This window comes from Macaca thibetana, chromosome 15, assembly GCF_024542745.1.
Source record: "Macaca thibetana thibetana isolate TM-01 chromosome 15, ASM2454274v1, whole genome shotgun sequence".
Taxonomy (NCBI): Eukaryota; Metazoa; Chordata; class Mammalia; order Primates; family Cercopithecidae; genus Macaca; species Macaca thibetana.
Genome location: NC_065592.1, coordinates 77417933 through 77443872, shown reverse-complemented (window position 1 = coordinate 77443872; position 25940 = coordinate 77417933). Strand labels below are relative to the sequence as shown.

At 36.6% G+C, this 25940-nt stretch overlaps 1 protein-coding gene across 14 annotated transcripts in view; it reads right to left on the bottom strand.

Annotated features, from left to right (window-relative positions):
• The window catches only part of RFX3 (regulatory factor X3), a 311425-nt gene that overhangs the window by 175530 nt on the left and 109955 nt on the right, over nucleotides 1-25940 (bottom strand). For all 14 annotated transcript variants that reach the window (XM_050762011.1, XM_050762008.1, XM_050762003.1 and 11 more), the window contains one exon: nucleotides 7928-8052. In XM_050762011.1, coding sequence (XP_050617968.1) covers nucleotides 7928-8044 — 117 coding nt within the window. In that variant the 5' untranslated portion in view covers nucleotides 8045-8052. The remainder of the gene's footprint in view (nucleotides 1-7927; nucleotides 8053-25940) is intronic.

Below are 25940 nucleotides of genomic sequence, written 5' to 3'. Positions count from 1 at the left end.
TGTATATTGCAAATATTCCACAATCTGAAAAAAATTCCAAAGCAAAAGTACTTCTGTTCCCAGGTATTTCAGGTAAGTAATATTTGCCCTGTACATAGTAAGATCTTGCTATTCTCTGTTCAGAATTTTCTATCCTTGAACCATATTGTCTAAGAAAATGTGACAAATGGATACTTGAGGTCATATAAAATAAACAAAAAACCATAAAAACAATTTTAGAATTGTTTTATTCAGTACTTACTACACGGTGAAATTAGAAGTCTTATGGCTTTGAAGAAACAGAAGAAGTGTGTAACACTGGAATCCTGAAATTTTCTGGTTTCTCACTGATATGGTTTGGCTGCGTCTCCACCCAAATTTCATCTTGAATTATAACTCCCACAATTCCCACATGTCTTGGGAGCAACCCTGTGGGAGGTGATTGAATCATGAGGGGTGGTACAGTAAATTGGTACCAGTAAAGTGGGGCACTGCTGAAAAGATACCCAAAAATGTAGAAGTGACTTTGGAACTGGGTAACAGGTAGAGGTTGGAACGGTTTGGAGAACTCAGAAGAAGTCAGGAAAATGTGAGAAAGTTTGGAACTCCCTAGAGACTTGTTGAATGGCTTTGACCAAAATGCTGATAATGATATGGACTATGAAATTCAGGCTGAGGTGGTCTCAGATGCAGATGATAAACTTATTGGGAACTGGAAAAAGGTGACTCTTGTTATGTTTTAGCAGAGACTGACAGCATGTTGCCCCTGCCCTAGAGATTCATGGAACTTTGAACTTGAGAGAGATGGTTTAGGGTATTTGGTGGAAGAAGTTTCTATGCAGCAAAGCATTTAAGATTTGATTCTTGGGTGCTGTTAAAGGCATTCAGTTTCAAAAGGGAAACAGAATATAAATGGTAAATTTGCAGCCTCACAATGCAATAGAAAAGACATTCCCATTTTCTGAGGAGAAATTCAAGTCAGCTGTAGAAATTTGCATAAGTAATGAGGAGCCGAATGGTAATCACCAAGACATTCTTGACTGAAAGGGACCAACACAGAGCTCGGGTGGTGGCTTCAGAGGGTGCAAGCCTCAAGCCTTGGCAACTTTCCACATGGTGTTGAGCCTGCTAGTGCACAGAAGTCAAGAACTGAAGTTGGAGAACCTCTGCCTAGATTTTAGAAGATGTATGAAAACACCTGGATGTCTAGGCAGAAGTTTGCTGTAGGAGCAGAGTCCTCATGGAGAACCTCTGCTAGGACAGTGTGAAAGGGAAATGTCAGGTAGGATTCCCCACACAGATTCCCTACCGGGGTACCACCTACTGGAGCTGTGATAAGAGGGCATCTGTGTTGCGGGAAGTCAGAGATCCCAAACGGAGGAACCGGCTGGAGCCGTGGCAGAGGAACATAAATTGTGAAGATTTCATGGACATTTATCAGTTCCCAAAATTAATACTTTTATAATTTCTTATGCCTGTCTTTCCTGCAATCTCTGAACATAAATTGTGAATATTTCACGGACATTTACCAGTTCCCAAATAATACTCTTATAATTTCTTAGGCCCGTCTTTACTTTAATCTCTTAATCCTGTTATCTTCATAAATTGAGAATGTATGTCACCTCAGGACCACTATTGTACAAGCTGATTGTAAAACATGTGTGTTTGAACAATATGAAATCAGTGCACCTTGAAAAATAACAGAATAACATCGATTTTCAGGGAACAAGGGAAGATAACCATAAGGTCTGACTGCCTGCAGGGTTGGGCAGAATAGAGCCATATTTTTCTTCTTGCAGAGAGCCTATAATTGGATGTGCAAGTAGGAGAGATATCGCTGAATTTTTTTCCCAGCATGGAATATTAATAATTAATACCCTGGGGAAGGAACACATTCCTGGGGGAGGTCTATAAATGGCTGCTCTGGGAGTGTCTGTCTTATGCGGTTGAAATAAGGATTGAAATACGCCATAGTCTCCTGCAGTACCCTCAGGCTTATAGGGTGGGGAAAAGATCCCGCCCTGGTAAATTTGAGGTCAGAACGGTTCTCTACTCTCGAACCCTGTTTTCTGTTGTTTAAGATGTTTATCAAGACAATATGTGCACAGCTGAACATAGATCCTCATTAGTAATTCTAATTTTGCCCATTGCCTTGTGATCTTTGTTTTGCCCATTGCCTTGTGATCTTTGTTTTGCCCTTTGCCTTGTGATCTTTATTGCCCTTTAAAGCATGTGATCTTTGTGACCTACTCCCTGTTTGTACACCTCCTTCCCCTTTTAATGTCGTTAATAAAAACCTGCTGGTTTTGCGTCTCAGGGGACATCACAGACTCACCGATATGTGATGTCACCCCCGGCAGCCCAGCTGTAAAATTCCTCTCTTTCTCTTTATTTCTCAGACCGGTCGACACTTAGGGAAAACAGAAAGAACTTACATCGAAATATTGGGAGTTGGTTCACCTGATACATCAGTCCTCCAGACCCCAGAATGACAGATCCACTGACAGCTTGAACTGTGCATGTGCAAAAGCCGCAAACACTCAAGGCCAGTCCATGAAAGTAGCCAGGAGGGAGGCTGTAGCCTGCAAAGCTACAGGAGCAGAACTTCCCAAGACCATAGGAACCCACCTCATGCATCAGCATAACCTGGATGTGAGACATGGAGTCAAAGGAGATCGTTTGGAGCTTTAAGATTTGACTGCCCCACTGGATTTCAAACTTGCATGGGGCCTGTAGCCCATTTGTTTTGGCCAGTTTCTTCCATTTGGAATGGCTGCATTTACCCAATGCCTGTACCCCCATCATATCTAGGAAGTAACTAACTTGTTTTAATTTTACAGCCTCATAGGCAGAAAGGACTTGTCTTGTCTCAGATGAGACTTCGGACTGTGGACTTTTGAGTTAATGCTGAAATAAGTAAAGACTTTGGGGGACTGTTGGGAAGGCATCATTGGTTTTGAAATTTGAGGACATGAGATTTGGGAGGGGCTGGGGTGGAATGATATAGTTTGGCTATGACCCCACCCAAGTCTCATCTTGAATTGTAATTCCCACATTTCTTGCATGTTGTGGGAGGTAACTGACTCATGAGGGCAGGTCTTTTCTGTGCTGGTCTCATGATAGTGAATAAGTCTTATGAGATCTGATGGTTTGAGAAATGGGAGTTTCCCTGCAAAAGCTCTCTCTCTTGACCTGCTGCCATCTGTGTAAGACGTGACTTGTTCCTCCTTGCCTTGTGCCATGATTGTGAGGCCTCCTCAGTCATATGTAATTGTAAGTCCCTTAAGTGCTTTTTCCTATATAAATTACCCAGTCTCACATATGTCTTTATTACCAGCATGAAAATGGACTAATACACTCATCATTCTAGTATATTAGGTTGGTGCAAAAATTAAATTAAAATTAATGGCAAAAACCACAATTACTTTTGCACCAACCTATATATAATATTGAAATGTCTCAAAATTTTAAAACATTAGCTATAAACTTTCTCTTTATGTCAAAATCGACAAAGCAAAGTTACAATGAAAAATTGAATCAATAGAAGTAACTACCTTTGACATCAATATCATGATTGCTATATCCATTACGGGTCAGTAACAAAAGCTAGAAACTTTTAAAGGATTTTACTATAGTTTGCAAACCCAAGATAACAGCAGCACATTAACAATTCAAACATTATAGGCATGTCAGAGGAGTAAGGAATTACAGCACTAATCTTGTCAGTTATAGACAATTTACATCCACAGGGATACCACTGGAATATACTGGGGAGCTTAAACCTAACACTGTTCTACTTAAGAAAAAAAAATAATAATAATGACAAAGAAGAAAAACAGGCTTCCAAATAATTCTGGGAGGACAACATAACAAGGGTCTCCAGGCAAATATCACAACAAAAAACTGCGTGAAATAAAACACTTTGTTGACAAAAAGAAAATGAGAGTTCTTACCTTCTTTCCTTGGTGTAAAGGAATATAAGGTATCACCTGCCTTCAATGTCCCAGAAGAAAAAGCTAACTTGAGGAACTGAAAAATATGCCTGCTAGTGGTGAGCCATATGGTACAGTACAATGTTTTTTCCAAAGTGTGGTCAAGGTGTACACAAGATTAATTTTTCTGAGGTCAAGATTGAAGTGTTGCGGAGGGGTGGTGAGGGTGTGTATGTATAATCTTCTATTTATGGTTAGTGACACTGATTTTCCACTTCTGACAGAAATCCAATTTTTTGTTTTTAATATATGTATTTAATATAAAACATGATTCTATTTAAGAAGCAATCAGGCTCCCTCTACCAACCCCTATGCAGTAAGGTGACTGGCCTTCCCTAACTTTAGTAAAATGTTTGGAGTTTGTTCTTTGGTTTAATCTCTGCATTGAGGAATACCAAGCACGGGAAATATCACATGAAAAAAGAGAAAGATTAATTAAATTAGTGCAATAAATACCCAACTCTTTCCCCAACTCAGCTCCCAGGCAGCCAAGTATTCCCCCACTAGGCAGGAAGTTGGACAAGTCTTCTTAAAAAAATTGACCAGCCAAAGAGGAAAAACAAAAATACTGAACATCAGAGGGTTCTTAATTAAAAAGCCTCGTCAGTGAGATGACCCATTTTGAAGTCAATAAGACTCACTCATACATTCACATCAGTATCTTATACCCACATTTTAAAATATGGATAAACACGCACAGATTATCAGACATCAGAGAAAAGCTGTTAACATGAAAGACAGAGACATAGTAAAAAACAAAAGAAAACAGAATAGGGTACCTTAAAAGAGACAAGATAAAGAGAAAAAAAAATTCAACAACTTAAAACAAATTAGTATCTTCAGAGAGGAAAAAGAAAACCATGAAATAAAACATAATATTACAAAAAGGAATACACAGGAACTTTTTTAAAGTTCTTGAAAATTAAAAAAAAAAAACTGATAGAATTTAAAAATAATAGAAAGGCTGAACAATGAAATTGAAAATAGAACAAAAAAGGTCCAGAAAGTGAAAAACACAAGAAAACAGAGGGGGAGGGAATCATAAATGAAAAAACTGAATAAAGTTTCCCAGAAATGAAAAAGCATGAATGTCCAGACTGAAATGGCCCATCAAAGGTTCTAGCACAGTATTTGAAAATAGGCCCGCATCAATGCACATCATCAAAAAGTTCATAAAACTGGAATTTCAAATATTCTACAAAGTTTCAGAAAAAAAAAATCACATAAACCACATAAAAAAGATCAGAAATCAAACTGGTGTTTGGCTTGTCCATGGCAATCCTGCAAACCAGAAGAAACACAATCATTAAATCTAAGAAAAATAAATGAGTTTTACGGGAAAGGAAGGTAATCAATGCTTACTACAAGGCTGGATTTGAAAAGCATTTATATATCATGGTAGTGTAAGCACTGAATACTTATTTACTAAAATTAAAACATAACATAGATTGAGACATATGAAATTATTGTTTTTGTACATAAAAAAAATATGGTTCAATCTGTCAAGAACATGAGGAATCTGAAGGGTGGGTGGGTGGGTCAGGTTGTGTGTTTGTGTGTTAGGAACCAGAAGAAGGTTATGCCAAGATAATGCTTTAAATGCTTAAAACTAAAAATTCAAGATGCAGTAAAATATGTATATTATCTTTAAGTAAATGGAAGTAAATATCAAAATAACAAGTTTAAAGAAGTCAGTGTAGTTGCCTATGAGGAGTGGTTTGTGGGAGAATGGGGAAGGTTAAAGACCATATTTTTAAAATAACAAACCGTGCGAAATTTTTCGACTCTTTACACTATTATATGACCTATTAAGACCTGGTGTAAATATTTGATAATATGTAAATTCAATAAAAAGAAAACTTTTTTCATGTTTACAGAAGGCACCTTCTGGAGATAGGAACACCATTTTCATCACACTCTTGTTAGTGATAGGCACTCTCTCAAAACCATTCTTCCATAGAGATGAAAACCAGAGTGAGTTAAATGTTCAACATTGCCTTTAAAAAGATAACTGTTATCTTTTTAAACTTAGTTATAACAATGTCTGCATTGTTCTTTACTTGCTCTTTGGATGACATGACATAAGCTATCCCTTTCTCAATAAGGTTTGGAGTCTTAAAATTGGTGATGGCATTAATAATAGCAGAGCCTTTTAAATCACCATTTTGAGGACTCATTTTTAATGGTTAAAAAATATATAAAAAGATAAAAACATAACCAATAATGTGGGCACTAAACAATGGGTACACATGGACATACAGATGACAATAATAGATACTGGGGACTCTAAAAGGAGAGAGGGTGGGAAGGGGATAAGTGTTGAAAAATTACCGATTGGGTACAATGTTCGCCATCTGGGTAATGGGTACCCTAGAAGCCCAAACCCCACCATTATGTAATTTATCCATAAAGCAAACCTGCATATGTATCCTCTGGATCTGTAATTTTAAAAAAGACAGAATATGTTTAAAAGAAATAAAAGAAGCATAAGCAATAGATTGAAACATGTAACACTGTTTGAAGATCAAAACTACATATAGTTCAATCGAATAAACTGGGAGCTTGTGGGATGGGAAGGAAAGATGTGTATGTATATATGGTAGAGTATGCTAAGATTTTTTTTTTTTAAATCTAAAAAATAAACACAAAACGGCCAGGTGCGGTGGTTCACGCTTGTAATCCCAGCACTTTGGGAGGCCGAGGGGGGCAGATCACGAGGTCAGGAGATCGAGACCATCCTGGTTAACACGGTGAAACCCCATCTCTACTAAAAATACAAAAAATTAGCCGGGCGTGGTGGTGGGCCCCTGTAGTCCCAGCTACTTGGGAGGCTAAGGCAGAAGAATGGGGTGAACCCGGGAGGCGGAGCTTGCAGTGAGCCAAGACCGCGCCACTGTACTCCAACCTGGGAGACAGCAAGACTCCTATCTCAAAAAACAAACAAACAAACAAACAAAAAGAATAAAACACAAAACGATTATTTCAGATGTCTTTACTTATCCCAAAAGCCAATGACTTCTGTACGATTCCACCACACTCCCTGCCCAACCCAATTCTATATCCTGTAAAGAATATAACCTTGTATCTATCATTTACAAAAATGTCCTTCATCATCTATAACCCATCTATATCCTTCTCCCTAACCACTTATTTATAATTGTAAGAGCAAAGTTTGCTAAAGAGTCTCTTTAATACTAAGAAATTATAGGCAAATCTTGAATCTCAAGATAATGTTATATGACATATGATCTTTCTCACTTATGTTCTCACCACTCTTTAGAAGAAATCACAGGCCAGTGTGTTCACAATCCACATACATGAACAACATTACTTTGTCAGTATCTTTCCAAAACAAGTCAACTGCCCTGCATATGAATAAGACCTGTAGTTAATATCTGATGATAAATTCGCTTCCAACTTTTAAATGGCATGAGTCAGATCTCCAGACCTTTAAGATTATTCTATTTTCATTCAACAGTATTTATCAGCCACCTAATGCCAAGGCACTTTCTAAAATACCACAAAGGCAAAATCCCTGCCTGGAAGGTACATACATCCTATTAAGTACTACTGTGAGCCACCTAATAAAGAATAATATTGCTGACATTTCAATACGAAAGAAATAGAAAGTTGTGATAAACAATGGGGAGCGAAGAGAAGGAGAAAACTTTGGGTGGTCATGTCAGAAAAAATAACTCGCTTCAGGAGTCAAGAGACGCTGTTTGAGAATAGAGATTGTAACTTAAGTATTCATTTTTGTATCCCTATAGCCCAGCACAGAAAGAAGCTGGCATATCCAAGAAATGCTCAAGAAACATTTGCTGAATGAACCTAAAAACTGAAGTATGCCTGTCATAGCAAGACAGTAAAGTCCAAATAATCTTTGGATACAGGTATGTTGGACAGCCAACATAATGAAAGTAACAGCATCTTTTCTAAGTTCAGCAGCTCCTTACCTGTTGTTGTACTGGTACTTGCTGTACCACCTGCGTAGGCACTGCTGCTTGACTAGCCACCGAAGTTTGTAAGGTCACTGTCGAGCCTGTGTCTGACCCAGTCTCTGATGTCTGCATGATGGTCTCTGAAACAGATTAAAATGAAATTAAAGTTTAAAATGTTACTCCTCCATGACTAGCTTCCTTACAATTGTTCTTAAAATCCTATACTAAAACTAACTTTCAACTCTTATACCTCTTATCCCAACATACTACCATGACAGTCCATGCACATATGTATATAGTCATTTTGACCACTTAATAAATACAGAAAATTACTTATCCACGTTCTTTAAAAAAATTCCCATTAGCACCACTTATCCTGAGACTATCTGGGTTAAATTTCATTGAAAGCTACCTTCTATCTCATCTGTTATAAATTGTTTAAATCCCTTCATAAACTATCATCCAAAATTATGTCAAAATGCTCTTATAAGCCAATGAGCCACCTGGGAATGCATATCAGAAGATAAAACTACCAATAAGCCACCTGGGAGAGCATATCAGAAGATAAAAGACATAGATTTGGAAATTCGCCTTCTATGGACTATATTCGACTCCCCACTCCGGTTTTGTTTGATGTAAATGTCACGAATTCTACTTTCTAGACACTTTTATAGGCTGTCAGGATGTCACCAGAGCATAATTTAGAGTAAATCATTTCTAAGGTCCTTTCCAACTTAAAACAAACAGAGAGTCAAATCATGAGTGAATTCCCATTCACAATTGCTTCAAAGAGAATAAAATACCTAGGAATCCAACTTAAAGGGATGTGAAGGACCTCTTCAAGGAGAACTATAAACCACTGCTCAACGAAATAAAAGAGGACACGAACAAATGGAAAAACATTCCATGCCATCCCCATCAAGCTACCAATGACTTTCTTCACATTATTGGAAAAAACTACTTTAAAGTTCATATGGAACCAAAAAAGAGCCCACATTGCCAAGTCAATCCTAAGCCAAAAGAACAAAGCTAGAGGCATCACACTACCTGACTACAAACTATACTACAAGGCTACAGTAACCAAAACAGCATGGTACTGGTACCAAAACAGAGATACAGACTAATGGAACAGAACAGAGCCCTCAGAAATAATACCACACATCTACAGCCATCTGATCTTTGACAAACCTGACAAAAGCAAGAAATGGGGAAAGAATTCCCTATTTAATAAATGGTGCTGGGAAAACTGGCTAGCCATCTGTAGAAAGCTGAAACTGGGTCCCTTCCTTACACCTTACACAAAAATTAATTCAAGATGGATTAAAGACTTAAATGTTAGACCTAAAACCATAAAAACCCTAGAAGAAAACCTAGGCAATACCATTTAGGAAATAGGCATGGGCAAGGACTTCATGACTAAAACACCAAAAGCAATGGCAACAAAAGCCAGAATTGACAAATGGGATCTAATGAAACTAAAGAGCCTCTGCACAGCAAGAGAACTGCCATCAGAGTGAATAGGCAACCAACCTACAGAATGGGAAAAAATTTTTGCAATCTGCTCATCTGACAAAGGGCTAATATCCAGAATCTACAAAGAACTCAAACAAATTTACAAGGAAAAAAAAACCCCATCAAAAAGTGGGCGAAGGATATGAACAGACACTTCTCAGAAAAAGACATTTATGCAGCCAACAGACACACGAAAAAATACTCATCATCACTGGCCATCAGAGAAATGCAAATCAAAAACACAATGAGACACCATCTCACACAAATTAGAATGGCGATCATTAAAAAGTCAGGAAACAACAGGTACCGGAGAGGATGTGGAGAAACAGAACACTTTTACACTGTTGGCGGGACTGTAAACTAGTTCAACCATTGTAGGAGACAGTGTGGCAACTCCTCAAGGATCTAGAACTAAAAATACCATTTGACCCAGCCATCCCATTACTGGGTCTATACCCAAAGGATTAGAAATCATGGTGCTATAAAGACACATGCACACATATGTTTATTGCAGCACTATTCACAGTAGCAAAGACTTGGAACCAACCCAAATGTCCATCAATGACAGACTAGATTAGGAAAATGTGGCACATACACACCATGGAATACTATGCAGCCATAAAAAAGGATGAGTTCATGTCCTTTGTAGGGACATGGATGCAGCTGGAAACCATCATTCTCAGCAAACTATCGCAAGGACAAAAAACCAAACACCGCATATTCTCACTCATAGGTAGGAACTGAACAATGAGAACACTTGGACACAGGAAGGGAAACATCACACACCAGGGCCTGTTGTGGGATTGGGGGAGGGGACATGTATACATATGTAACAAACCTGCATGTTGTGCACATGTACCCTAGAACTTAAAGTATAATTAAAAAAAAAACTATTTGGTGATCTAAAACAATTAATGTACATCCAAAAGCCAACTGATATACCCTAAACTTAGCCAAAGAATCAAGTTAACTAATTTTGTGTATCGTATCATATGGTACTAAAATCAAAATTTGATTATAGTCTTATACAAAGATAGCCCCAAATCCATAACATTTAATACAGTTGAAAGATGGGGGAGACTACTATCATGTAAGTGAGATTTGTAAACAAAGACATGTAGTTTCTCTCATTCACAATTAAACATGCCACGTTTCTCAGTTTTGCCTGACCTGCCAACATAGGAGTAAATTTTGCATTGTTTACTCTAACAAGAATGCTTTCTCCGGCTTCCTGGCCTTGACATCCCCTTTTACTACTTATGCATTCAATGAAATGAATATGAATTTCCTTGTTATTGAGCAAAGACCAGATTTCTAACTTTCTTTCCTGGAGGAATGGAGCAAAAGAAACAGTATTTAACTGGTAGCATAAGAAAAACACTGCATCATAGTTTAAATCTATATGAAGTATAGTGAACATTAAGTTTCATTAAGAAATTTTTGAAAGAGTATTCAGTTTTTCAAGGAGAAAATTAATCCCTCTTGGCATCTTTTGTCACAGCATGACTTCTTGTAATTTTCCCCCAAAACCTTCAATCATATTCAATTTCAGAAACGGACCTCTAAAGACAACACATGTATTTGTCTTTTTTATAAATGAGGACACTAAAGCCCAGAGAAATTAAGAGACTTGTTCAAGGTAACAGGAGTAGACTTGGGACTGCGCTTTTTCTCTTTGAATCTGTGCTTAATTTTCTTTCTACACTTTGACATTGGCATCGTTCTAAGTGATTATTTTCTCATTCTTTTGTTAGTCAACCCCTAAAGCGGCACAATAAACCTTGTACATACAAAAGGCATAGCAGTAACAACTAGCATTGATTGTTTAACATATGCTAAGAATTATTTTAAGTGTTTGATATATTTATTAATTTAAAAATTAATCCGTGTAACAACCCAATGCGGTTGGTATGATCATAATTTGCATTTACAGATGAGGAACCTCAGGCATAGAGAGCAAAAGTGACTAGAAGTTTACAAAATAAAAGGAAAGTGATAAATTCAGTGGCTAATTCTCCTAGATGGGTTAGCTAATGTTCAGCTCCAGCTTATCGTATGTGGGAAACTTCCTTCCATTTTCCAAAAGAAGCTGAGAATCCAGATTTTTATGTGAAATCTCACAAATGGTGGTTTATTTAAACGTAGTACTGATCTCCAAACACACACGCACAGACACATACACACCTTTGAACTAGCATTAAGACCACAGAAATGACCAAAAATGTTTGCGAATGACAGTATTTTTTACTACACAAAATTCTTGCCTAACGAGTATTACTAGAGGACCTACAGTTCTCAAAATTTGTGGAGAGAATACACAAATTAAGAACCCAGTCTGTGCCTTTTCCTCTTTCTTCTACCATAGACCGGGGGGGGGGGGGGGGGGTTAGGGGGAGTGGGGAAGAAAGCAAAAGCCAGGGTCCTTTGATTTATTATATATTTATATGTCATTTGTGCCATAGCAGAGGAACTATTAGTAAGAGTGAGGCAATGCTTTTCTGGAAAGAATAAGGAATGAACCAGACATTAGATATCATCTTCTGTGAGGTTTTTTTCAGTCTCTCTTGCCAACTCCAAGATGGCTGGTGGCCTCTGTCAGTTTAGTGTACAGATGAGGAAGACAGCGTTGCCAGTTATAGCTTCGCCTTTAAGCTGTTCAATTAAGAGTAGATGAGTTTCTTACAATGATGTCACTCGCACTAAATCTGCCTATTTCCCCCAAAGCTGGATGGGAATGTTCCAGAGGCTAACTTGTTTGTGCATACATTGTATTACAGACTAGTCTGCATACTTTTTTGGTAAATGACCCATACTTTGACATCTACTGTTTTAGATCAAACACATGCAAGGACGTAAAGAAAAAAGTTCTCTTTAAAAATTAAAACGACCTTTAAAGTAATTCTTAACAACTCCCAATAAGCCTCCTGGGAGAGCATATCAGAAGATAAAACACATAGATTTGGAAATTGGCCTTCTATGGACTATATTCGACTCCCCACTCGGGTTTTGTTTGACTCAGAGTGATTACAAAATTCTTAATTGCTAACATTTGAAAATCAGAAAACTTTGTACTAGAAAACAAATTTCCAGGCTGGGCACAATGGCTCAAGTCTGTAATCCCAACACTTTGGGAGGCCAAGGTGGATGAATCACCTGAGGTCAGGAGTTCAAGACCACCCTGGCCAATATGGTGAATATGGTGACACCCCATTTCTATTTAAAAAAAAAAAAAATAGCTGGGCGTGGTGGTGGGCGCCTGTAATCCCAGCTACTACGGAGGCTGAGACAGGAGAATCCCTTGATCTCAGCAGTGAGCTGAGATCGCGACACTGCACTCCAGCCTGGGTGACAAGAGCAAAACTCCGTCTCAAAACAAAACAAAACAAAACAAAAAAGTTTCCAGAATTTCTTGAAATATCTGAAAGTTTTAAAGAGGTGAGCACATATTATGTGTTCTACAGGCAAATTATTTAAATGGCTATACTCTTTTCAATTGACTGGCCTCTATAGGAATTTGAGTTTGTGACTCTTTCAAGAATAATCAGAAATCTATTTCTACAAATAAAGATTGAAAGTAGAAAACTGCTTTTTGAGGGGGCCAGGCGCGGTGGCTCTCGCATGTAATCCCAGTACTTTGGGAGGCCAAGGGGAGCGGATCACGAGGTCAGGAGCTTGAGACCAGCCTGAACAACATGGTGAAACCTCGTCTCTACTAAAATACAAAAATCAGCCAGGCGTGGGGGCGCACGCCTGTAACCCCAGCTACTCAGGAAGCTGAGGCAGGAGAGTCGCTTGAACCTAGGAGGAGGAGGTTGATTTGAGCCGAGATCGTGCCACTGCACTCTAGCCTGGACGACAGAGAGAGACTCTCTCTCAAAAAAAAAAAAAAAAAGAAAGAAAGAAAATTGCTTTTCGGGTTTAAAACAATATTGATGACATTTATACTAATTTTACACAGAAAAGTAATACCCAAGCTTAGACCATTTTACTGCTAGAAATGTATCACTAGATTAAAACTATGATTTTCCTCATTTTAAAAATGAGTTAACTGAGGCCCAGAGATGTTACATCACTTACCCAAGGCCATACAGACACTGCACAAAGAGAAGTAAAGAAAGGCAAACTGATGAATTTTTAGAATGAGATGGGGAAAAAAGAAAAAGTTGTGAACTATTTAATAGGAGGAATCTTTATAGAATAGAGTGGGGGAAATAAGATAGGTAAAAAAAACAATGGTTGTAAAACATAAAGCTAGTGGAGTCATACAGAACTTTCCATCTAACCTCCAGCTGTATCTATAAACCACATCCAAACTGTTACATAAAGCCTAGTCCTGCATAACCAAGTATCACATCAAGTATCAACCAAGTCCTAGCACATGTTCTGTTTATTCCCAAATGACTGCTCATAGGTCTGATCGACTTGGTTCCTGGATTATTGGGTCATGCCAGTTGATAAAAACTTAGCCTCTCTTTCGTGTCTCCATTTTCCTTCATAGACACAATTTCATTTCATTTTCCTCTGATTTCACTATCTTCGGCCTTGACAGAGAGGCTCTCTTTGCCATGCTTTATGACATTAGAGGGCATCAATCATATCCATTCCACAGATTGACTGAAAAGATCATAATTTGGCCCCTCATTTAATAGGTCTTTTCCTGGTGCCAGGCACTACACTAAGTGCTTTAAATACATTTTCTAGTTCAATCTTCAGAAGAATCCCCTGATGGAGGTGTTATCCCCACTTAAGAAATAAAGAAACTGAGGCACAAAATAAATAACTTGCCAAAAGCCACAAAACTAGTAAGAGAAAAAGCCTGAATTCACTTGATGTCTGTCTGACTCTAAAGCGCATGATATCAACCAGTACATAAACTGCTTTGCAATATCATGATGGTAGGGCTTCCAAAGAAAAGCTAGAGACTGTTGGTCTAGACAGCAATCTTTGGGGTTCTCAATCGATATTACATGATTTACACTTCCAACAACAATAGAAAGACATCCCCTCTTTCTGACACCAAAGTTAGGAAGTATTTCTTCTCTTTCAACTGAGACCATATAACCCAACGAATACGTATCTTTCCAGAGGCATTTTTAGTGATTAATTCTGAAGACCTGATAAAAACAGCAGATCAATTAGAATGTTAAAGCATGTTTGAGGAGTATAACCCTCCTGCCAAATTCTGCTAAACAGATCACTGAAGCCCACTGACACATTCATAGTATTCTGGTAGGCTTCCAACATTTCTGCAAAGTAAGGATCATCACAGGAGAGCAGTGTCCTAGCATGCTCCATTTTAGGTTTTGTTTTATTCCCAGCATAATCACTTATGAGTACATTTGAGGTGTTCCCATTCATCCAGCAGTGGTTTCTGGTGTTTTGTTTATGTTTGGGAGTAATTTGGTTAGTTTACTTTCTTCACAGCCTTCTTTCAAGTGATATTTGTTTATCAGTCACAAATGCCGTCACATTAATCCATTTTGATAAGCTAAATAAACCCCTGCAGTTTGTCAATGATGCAGCCCATATGTAAATGAGTTGTATATTCTTACAGGAGAGATATGCACAATTTCAGTCTAGTCATTCTCGTCTAATGTGGCTGTCAGGTGTGTCATGAGCAACAGATGCTTGTTTGACAAAGGACCTTTTTATTCTGGCTAATTAAGCAGTTGGACACACCCGCCTGTTAACGGTTCTGCTTTGTACAGCCAGCTCTGACTGAATCATTTGAATCTACAGCTAAATAGGCCACATTTTGAAAGAAGGCTAATTAACCCCTAGGAGAAGGAAAAGATATTGCAAAAACCCAGCTGCTGAATGGAACAAGATTAGCATTTCTTCAACCTGATGGGTAAAACCTAGGCAAAGCAAATGTGTTTGGAACAAACATGCATTATTGCAAGTTTTAAGGCATTCGAATGTTCTTTGTGGAACTTCCTGAATGTTATTTAATACACTCAAATTCACAGTTGGATTCCTTTTATCACTCACAATGTACATGCCAGATTAAATGGATTAATAGTCTGACCTAATCAATTACTTATCAAACACAACTATGTTACTGGGCTAGCTTAAAAATAGGTAGTATCCACCTAATTTTTATTGGGGTCTTTCATCCTGAAATAATTTGCTCTCCTAAAGAGCAAAGTGTGCAAAGTTTGGTTCCACTACACTTACTGTATTATTTTTAACACTGAGGAATGTAACTGGTTTTAATTCAGTATAGAAAACAAAGACCTGTAATTTAATTTTCAAGCTCAACAGAGAATTTCCTTCCTTTTTCCTTAGCATAGAAAGACAAAAGATGCTAGCTCCCATTCCTACTTGAACCAAATTAGCCAAAATTATGATGATAGTTACTTAATGGGTATAGTGAAAATAAACGACATCTAAAATGTGATCATATTCAAGAATAACTTATTTACAAGAGCATTAGAAACCTGGTTCAACATAAGATCATAGAAATGTCATTTACAGAAAAAAATGTTTTGCAGGTGAAAATTACTATTTTTAAAACATAGAACAAGGAGTTTAACATTGGTGTGTTGGTGTGCTTTTACATAAAGACCCAAAATTATTGTAATTGAAGTTCTGCAGCATAACACTTTTATTACTAATGCTCTGATTCAGCATCAGCATTCCTAAATAAAAGCTGGAAAATAATAGTAGCATATATAGCGTCTATAGCAGTTAAGATTTCTATTAAAATTAAGACAACTAAAATGAACAATGCTTTTGGGGAGGAAATTACTGACATTTAACATAAATTTAGTACAAAATGTACAAAATTCTGACTATTCTGGAGTAGATAATGAACAATATTAAGATAACTGTAACAACAAAAAAAAACCTAAGGACATTAGACAACTTCAAGAAAGACAATGTACAATGATGAGGCATAGTAGAAATTATTAATGCATATATATGTTACACATATATAAGTATTTTAAACATGTTTAGTCACATGCTACATTTAAATACATGTTTAAATAGTCACGTATTAAATTTAGTTTCTTAAAACTCTGGCAAAAAATATATGGAGCTGATTACTTCACCTACAAATTTCTTCCACCTTCACCCAGTACAAATGAAAAAACTAGTTAAACTACAAACTGTAGTCAAACACCAACCCTTCTTTATATAAAACACATCCTTGTGAAAATTTATTCATTGTAAAACACGGGGCTTTATCAAATCAATAAATCAAGTAAATGAGGAATGTAAAAAGAAAATTCATGATTTTCTGTATTATAAAAATGCTGCCTCTTTATTTAGGTTTGATGTTGTAATCCTCATGACTGTGTACAATAAATCTTTGTACTAAACTGATCTGTAGAAAAATGATGGAATGATAATAGTGTAGACTGTTCAGCAGTCATCTTCCTGTGATAACTGATGACAGTGATTAATGTTGAAGCTGATTAATCAGCACACTGGTAACATATACAGGTTGCCTGGGTAACTTTTTTCACTTTTCAAAGGTTTTCTCTTAACTAATTCTTTCCTTGACTCGGAATAGATTATGAAAAACTATTACTTAAAGAGAGAAATGAAATTACTGTAATTTTTATCTTAAAGAACTAATTACCAAAATCTAAAATAAAACAATCCCCTTAACACTGAAGCCAAAGTGCTGGAAAGACATACAGGACAGGAGCAAAGGGAGGCAAAGATTAGCTTAAAAGGCAGCATTATTTACAGAGCCACAAAAGAAACGAGCAGGTAATACTGCACCAGAGTTTCCTTTAGATTTTATAGGGAGTGACAGCCAGAACAGAAATTCTTAATTTTCTTCACATCAGAAAAGACTCCAATGACAGTGTTCCTCTTAGATTATCTTGCCTACACAATAATTTTTTTTTCCTCTCTTCTCTTTTTCTTTTTATAAAAGTGCAGAATAGAGTCTTTTGCAGTTGCTAACTATTCTGACAGGCTCAAAGAGATCAACACATCTAAAAGAGAAAAATAATACTGTATAATAACATTGCTAATAATGGAAACAATATACCCCATTTTAAATGTACAATATCTTAAAGAACAGAATTCTCATTACTGCCATTTTCTGGCAAATGTAGTGAACATGGGTGTAAGTGGACCTCAAAAAAACCTCTATATATTCACATACACATAAATTCTGAAAACACTTGCTGTAAAACATAATGCTATTAAATTTTTACATTGATTTTCATTATATGTATATACACTTGGAATAAAGACTTGGCCAAAGGATAAAAATGTAAACAGATTAAAGACTATAGCCAATTCTGTAAATTCAGATACTTAACAGAAAAATTATTTCTCTGTAAAAATCATAAAATTTGAAATAAGTCATCTATACTGAATTACAAACAGTTCCACTGGTACTTATCTATGGGAACTGGTGATGCACTCCGTGGATGGCTGTCCTTCCAATTTGGTATGAAGCATTTTCTTGCCTTCAGAAACAAGAATTCCTTTAAAATCTCATTACTATATAGCTACATCGTCTAAAGTTGGTTATCCTAGGCTGTCTCATAAATCATGAGTTAATATCCTTAACTGGGTTTATTATAATGCTCAAAATCAACTGTAAATTCTTTACAAAAATATAGTTGTCATTATATAACATTTTAGATAAGTGTGAAATTTCATATAATAAGTTTCATTGTCATCTCTCTCATTATACTTTGGTGGTCTTCCATAGAGACTAAAATGGGGAAAAAACTCTTCTTTTATCCTTGATAATACATTAATTATAACATCCCAATCACTACTTTCATCACCAAACTTGTTCAGAAGAGTTATCTACAGTCACTGTCTTCATTTCTGCCCATTCTATTCCACTACTGACACCTTGTTATTTAGTTTCTGCCATATCCCTCCAAGAGAAGATCATCTTTTCCAAAGTCACCAAGGAACAATCTTTTAATCTGCAAATTCTATGACCTTTTCTTATTTTTCACACTCATTGTACTATCAAATTACACTTGAAATTAATAACAATCTCTTTTATCAAAAAGCTCTTCCTCCTTGCCTTCCAAGACATTCAATTTTTCTGATTTTCTTCCTAACTGTCTGGCCAGTCTTTCTATTTGCCTCAGAAGTTTAATTTCTTCCCTTTGAACAGGAAAAAAAAAAAAAAAGAGTTGAGCTGGGGTGTATTCTGTTCTCTCAACACTCTGTTTTAAAGAGTTTGGTCACTAGTAACTATTATCCGTATGTGAATAATTCCCAAATCTGTAACTCTATCAATAATCTTTCCTTCTATTGAGCTACAGTTCTGTATCTTTAACTACCCATTGAATCTTTTTAAATACCCTATCATCATTACTAGTCCACCTGTTTACATGAAATCATCAAAATTCGATTTAGATTTTCATCCTTTCTGTTAAACTTTCTGCCAATAACTGCTGTTACATGCCTTGGGGGATACACAGTCTGCCCTCGATGAATTCAAATTCTACTGACAGCATAAGATAAAAGTGGTAATCTTGGGATCCAGTCATCTTGGCATCATTTTTTCTCAAAGAAGCCTAGTAAGAGCCAGATTTCTTTTTTTCTCTCATCTTCCAAATTTAATAAATTACTGAGTCTGCTTCCTAATTATGTCTCAAAAATATACCCACATATCTATATCTCGCCACACAGATCCCTAGAGTTCAGGCCACTACCTACAATAGGTTCTTAGTGCCCTCAGAATAAACTGCAAACCCTTAACAAGGCTTAGGAGGCTCTTTAGAATATAGCCCCTGCCTACTACTGTCTTCCCAAGAGTATATACAGTCCAGCCTTATGGAACTACCCACAGTTCCCCAACCCTGGAGCATTTGGTTTTTTGTCTTGTTTTGTTTTTGTGAGACAAGGTCTCACTGTGATGCCCAGGCTGCAGTGCAGTGGCACAAACTTGGCTCACTCTGCAGCCTCAACCTCCCAGGCCCTGGTGATCCTCCCATCTCAGCCTCCTGAGTAGCTGGGACCACGTGCACGTACCGCCACGCCTGGCAACTAATTTTTTGGATTTTTTTGTAGAGACAGGGTTTCACCATGTTGCCCACCCTAGTCTCAAAGTCCTGGATTCAAGCAACCCACCTGCCTCAGCCTCCCGAAATGCTGGGATTACAGGCATGAGCCACTGACTCAGCCAACCCTGGGGACATTTGAACAGGTATTTTCTTCTGCTTGAAACAATTTTTCCTTCTTACCTCCTCTAATCTTCACTTTGTCTTTCAGGTCTCAGGAGAAATCCTACTTTCTCCTGATAGCTTCCCAAACAACCACTGCTTTTCCACCTTGCTCTTAACAAGTCCGAATCTAGTGTCCTCCTGGTATTCCCATAGCACACTATCTTTACTCAGTACACAGCAATTATCACATCTATAGTGTAAGTGTGTCTCCAACAAGACTACAAACTCCATGAATTCATGGACTATACTTATCTTTTTCACCTACATATGTAGCCACAGCACCCAATATATACATAGAATCTTTGATTTGTTGAAAGAATAATCTCCAAAGAAGATGAGTTTAAGACCCTATTGAAACATTAATATTAGAATATGCTGTACTAGAGGCATCTTCTATATAATTTTTAAAAAATTCTACATAAACGTAATTGTATATCACAGCCATTTTAAATCAAATTATTAAGTGTTTTTTCTTAATTTTCTAGTGTGACTTCATGTTCAATTTCTATTACAACAGAATTTTATAACAATTCCCATATTCAAAGAATTAAAAGACTCAAAAGACTTTGGGTATAGTTTTTTAAAATAAACAAGATAAGGATTAAGTAAACTCAAATGAACAAATCAAGTCTTCAGCTATTGCTCTGAACCTTCTGACATATCATTTACTGTGTTTTAATAAGTACACCTGATTCACTGAATTGTGGATTCAGATCTAATGCTCTAATCATGTCATCTTAGAATAAGCGGCCTGGTATGATTCCTTTGTTTTTATGGGACAGAAGCACTCAGAGATCTTTAATAGCTGAAATGCTAAGAATAAGTAATTAGCCTAATAGTAATTGTTCTGACTTCATCGTTAATTAACCACTTGAAATATATTTGAGCTTGGTAACATTCAACTGATATTCTGCTATGTTCTCTTAATAATCATTGAAACTTTCTACCAAAAAAAGGTATTCTAAGAAGCCTCTAGTTACTAATTAGTTAACACACTTAGAAATCCTGATGTATGTACTATTATTATCCCGTTTATTATAGATGAGAAAACTAAGGCACATAACTTAAACAATTCTATCAGCACCAAGGTCATATAACTTCATATAACTAGAAATGGGCAGAGTGAGAACTTGAATATGCTATACCACCTACTAAGTCAAGGAGCAACATTTTGTTTCATTCTTTTTTTTAACCTACCCATATGCAGTATTAGGCTAAAAATATGACAACTATTTAGATGTTTAACACAGCAACTATTATGTAGTCCTGTCTAGAGTCTTTTCTATGTTTTCATTCTTCTATATTATGGAAATTAGATATGCTGTAATTTTTTAATCCAGTTAATAGTTTTCCATGATAGATCATCCTCTAAAAAATATCTTAATTTCATTTCCAGCAATGCAGAGTATCTGACAAGATGACTGTCTATTCTGTAGATCTTAGCTAAGACTAATAAAAATGACTGAATCATGGAATATTCAGAGTTTCTATACTAACTCTGCTGAAGCATCCATACAGACGGGCTTGGTGGAATTTGAATTAGGGCTCAGAAAATGTTAAAAATCAATGTGCCACAATACAATATCTTTTCTTTCTGAAATCTCAGAGTTGAGCTCTCAGGTACATACCATCACACCTACTTCTAAAGGAGTAGGAATGACGGCCTACAGCTTCTCAAGACACCAAAAGAAAGGGCAATCTCAACTCATTCATTCACCAATGAGTTGGTTTCAGTGAGTCTCCGGCACAGGTGCCAGGGGTTGTTGCTCCCTGACCTTTACATTTGATCACAAATTGCATTCAGCAATGGCAAGAAAATGATATTTAACTCTACTTACTAATGGCACTGCAATCAAGAGCAATAACTGAGAAACAGACAGAGCTTTAAGAAAGGCTGTAGGCCAAAGACACTGTTCAGGGTAATTAAGCCCCATAGCAATCCCATAGGTAATCCTGCAGTACAACTAACGTCTCTATTCCTGCTTGAGCACAGGGCCACCCTTCCTTGGTGCATGCCAAATAATTCATCATATACCCTGATCTTTTCATTTTGTTGTTTCAGTCAATCATGCTTATATAGGACATGTTTTGTTACAAGGATCGGCCAAGCAGAGGAAAGTAAAAAGCAATTTTTCAAGTCTCACCCAGGCCTTTTTATTGTACTACTTCGTTATTTCAAAAAAGTCTGTGCTGTAGGAGTTATCTCTGTCTCTCTCTGTCTCTCTCTCTCTCACACACACACACACACACACACACACACAGCCACACACACAGACAACAGGTCTTTGGTATCAAAAGTTAAGTTGGACACACAGTACATCACACAGGCACATGCAAATAAACACAGAGGGAGACCTTCCAAATGGTTCCTACTTGGCTTATAGGGTGTGACTGAGGAAAAAGTGTTCTAACTCCAAATACAGTAGTCTTCCACTACTGCCTCTTTTTCCCCATCCCTGGCACAGATGGTGATGGGGTATGATAAAACTAGGTCTACTTTGCCAAAAATAAACTTATTTTGCCTAATGGCCAATTTGACAAATTACCCATTCAGTCAAAACTTGTTTCTTTTAACCATTTACATTGTTAACAGCTATTTGAACTGAATAAAATAGTTTCAAAGAATCTTTTAAGAATTCTCTGATATTTAAGTTGACGAGTTCAAGCTTTTAATTTACCTGAAATACTGTTGTAATCCAGCACTGTGGTCTATCTATGTTATATTCTGCCATTTTGCTATTTTCTGGTCTAACAACTTTTGGGGATCAGAATCTATTTTAAATCAAAGGGTTATGAATGTTTTGAATACCAAAAAGTGTATAAATTATAGTACAGAAGATTTGTTTCTTTTAACACACTTTCTATCCACTTAAATACATTCTATACTTCCCTTAATTCACACACTTCTTAACCAATTGAATTGGATGAACATGTTGCTTCCATTTTAAGTAACTACAAAGCATGCAGTATTTGAAGTATCAATGATAAAATTGGCATTCAGCTGAGTTAGACTGATAAATAATTCTATTGCAAAATATCAGGTTTGAAATTGCGATGGAAAAATTAAAATCAAATTAAAACTTAATAATTACTTCCCACTAAAAATTTCAAAAACTTTTGCAGCTATTCTATGCAGCATGATTTGTGATAAACTTTCTATGTAGCTAATACAAACACATTTCAGGCAGTTTATATAGAAAACTGGTCATTGGACAAAATGATAAATCAGAGTATTAGGTAAATTTAACAAAATAGCCATTCAGTGAATTTATGTTTCAGCAAACTGATTTTTAAAAAACTATCTATCTATTCAGTGAATTGATCACCCAGTAAATTTTCTTTTGGTGAAGGAGTAATCAGTTTTCAGATAATTGACCTGCTTCCCCAAATCACAGCCCTTTAAAGCTTAAAAGTATTCAGATCATCGAGTGCAGGCTCCCATTTCACAAAGAATCTGAGAAAAATCAACCAAATGGATCCAACAGTATCAGATCAAGCATTGGAATACAAGACTCCCAATTCCCAGTCAAAAGCTCTTTCTAACAGACTATGGTTAATAAAAGAAAGGAGGAAGGCACTCAGAGGTAGGAAGGCCTGACATATGTGCAAAGCGCTTATTACACAATGAAAGAAATACTCATATAACATGAAGAACGCAATCTTAAGAGTTTCTCTTAGACATTTCCAAGTTTCTTTCTCACATAAATGAGTAAGGCTCTGTTTCAGGATGTTTAACAAGATTTCAAGTGAGGCAAACTCTGCGTGTGTGTGTGTGTGTGTGTGTGTGGCGCTATCAACTAAAATGGTTCACAGGACTTTATATTCTATAGGAATTCTGAACCATCTTGCCAACTTGTTTTTCTCTATCTACCAAAATACTTTACATGGAGTATCTTGGTGTTCCATGCTCAGTATTTTATTATTATACAGCGTTTCTGAGTGTTTCAGGCTCAGAATTTTATTATTACATCATCTCTGGATGCCATTTATAATATGCAAACTGACTCTATTTACACTGAAATAAAGAAACCAAAAACACTAATTTCTAGTTTTCCTGGAAGAGGCAAAAAGCAAAATTCAACACAACAGTAATTGTAACCAAAATAAACAGGGAACAAATTCTGAATTTTCACTTGCAGCAAATAAGTGTAATTTTGGGGTGTGAGATGGAAACCTTTTCAATGTAATGGTTTGTGTAACAGCTTTTACAAGGTGCACTTTTCACTGTCAAACAGCATGAAATGCTCATAAGGGTAATCAGTTTTAGATGGCAGGTTTACAAGCTTTCCACAACATGTACTATTTATCCACGTTAAAATGCTTCCCAATTACCTCTTTACATATTATGTTCATGCATCCTTTTAAAAATATTTAAAAACTGCTTTGCATAAATATAACTCTGAAACCAACCATACTGCTTGATTTCTTTAATCATCTGATGCATACTATTGGCTTTTACTAGCTCACAAGTTGCCTATGCCTAATTTTCATAAAAGTAGTATTTCTACAATATGATATTAAGGCAAAGTAGAAGCAAACACCTCCCAGTATAACTGACTCAAAAATTTTACTTTCTATGTAATCTTCCTTAGGAAGGTAATATAAATGATATTCTTGTTGTACCATAACAGTTAGCTAATATTTACATATTATATTCAAAATCAGATACAAATATGGGCTGATTATTTCTCATGATCCATGGAGCCACTTTTCTCACAAACCAAATTTATAAGGATAGTGTTTTCTAAATAAAACTAAAAGGTTATTTACATACAAAAACTCTATTCCCTTTCCCTATAAGGTTTACTCAACATTTAATACATAAATTCTTTTTAAATTAAGACAGCAATGGAAGTTTTTTAAATGTAGGAGAGCGAATCAATCCATCTTCCCCTCTCTCTCTCTCTCCCTTTCTCTCTTGCTCCTTTCTCTCCTTTTTTTTTTTTTTTTTTTTTTTTTTTTTTTTTTTTTTTTTTTTGAGACAGGGTCTCATTCTTTTGCCAAGGCTGAAGTGCAGTGGCACGATCTTGGCTCACTGCAACCTCCACCTCCCAGGTTCAAGCAATTCTCCCAAGTAGCTGGGATTACAGGCACCTGCCACCAGCCTGGTTAATTTTTGTATTTTTAGTAGAGATGGGGTTTCAGCCTGGGGGAGCCTCTGCCTCCTGGGTTCAAGTGATCCTCCCACCTCAGCCTCTTGAGTAGCTGAGATTACAGGTGTGTGGCACCACACCCAGCTAATTTTTTTTTTTTTTTTTTTTTTTTTTTTTTTTTTTTGTAGAGAGGGGATTTCATCATGTTGGCCAGGCTGCTCTAGAACGCTGGACCTGAAGTGATCCTCCTACTTCGGCCTCTCAAAGTGCTGGGATTACAGGTGTGAGCCACCACGCGGGCCTCTTGTTCTCTTCTCTACCTTTCCTCCACCTCCAGTTATAAGGACCTAGTCAGTCGCACAGCCAAACACTGGCTACACCAACGGCCCCTCCAAAATACTCTACATATATAAGCCGAATCAGGAGTGCAGCTTAATTGTATCATTTCCTTCTTTGAAATTATTTTCACACATCTGGATGACTACTTGTAACATTATCCATAGGATCTTATAGTCACACCATTTTAAACATTATGGGCATCAAAAATAACAGTTAAGCTATTTTCAGTACTTAGACATAAGCCACCTGGCCAAAATATTCAGTGTCTCAAAACAAAGCTTACTGTGAAATAGGATCAGTATCTGATTTGAGTATTCTGGCTTGTTCTTTCCAAAGTACAGTAGAACTACTTCATAATAAGACCACTGAAGGTCAACACTAATCATGTCATATTACTTTACTTTATCTATGTTCAGAGAAATGTAAGCTCACAGACTCTAAAGCTGGACAGGCCTTCAAGGTGACCTTGAGTCATGGTTAGTGCCATGATCTATTTGAATATCCATAATGAAGCTCTACCATACCACTTTATAAGGAATGTTATGAATTATAGAATTGAGCTCTTAAGTTGACTCAACAATAATGCTATTTTTGTTTCAAGTAAATAAATAGTAATTACCTATAGAGAGGTAAAAGAAAGGCTTCAAACCATTTAATAAAGATATATTAATTCGTTTTTTTTTTTCTTCTTCTTGAGAGGGCTCTAAACAAAAATATCATTTTCCTAAGGTAAATATGTAAGTAAAAGGTTGTAAAAGAAAGGTGCAAAGGGTGAAGCTGGTATTTCCTGAAGCTCAGGGTTATTTCAGGAGATGCAACATAGTTGCAGTAAAAGCTATCACCTGGCTTAAAATAACAGGATTCAGTCCACTTTTTAAGCATATCAATTCTGTTAGTTATTCTTAGAAAGAGAGGGAAATT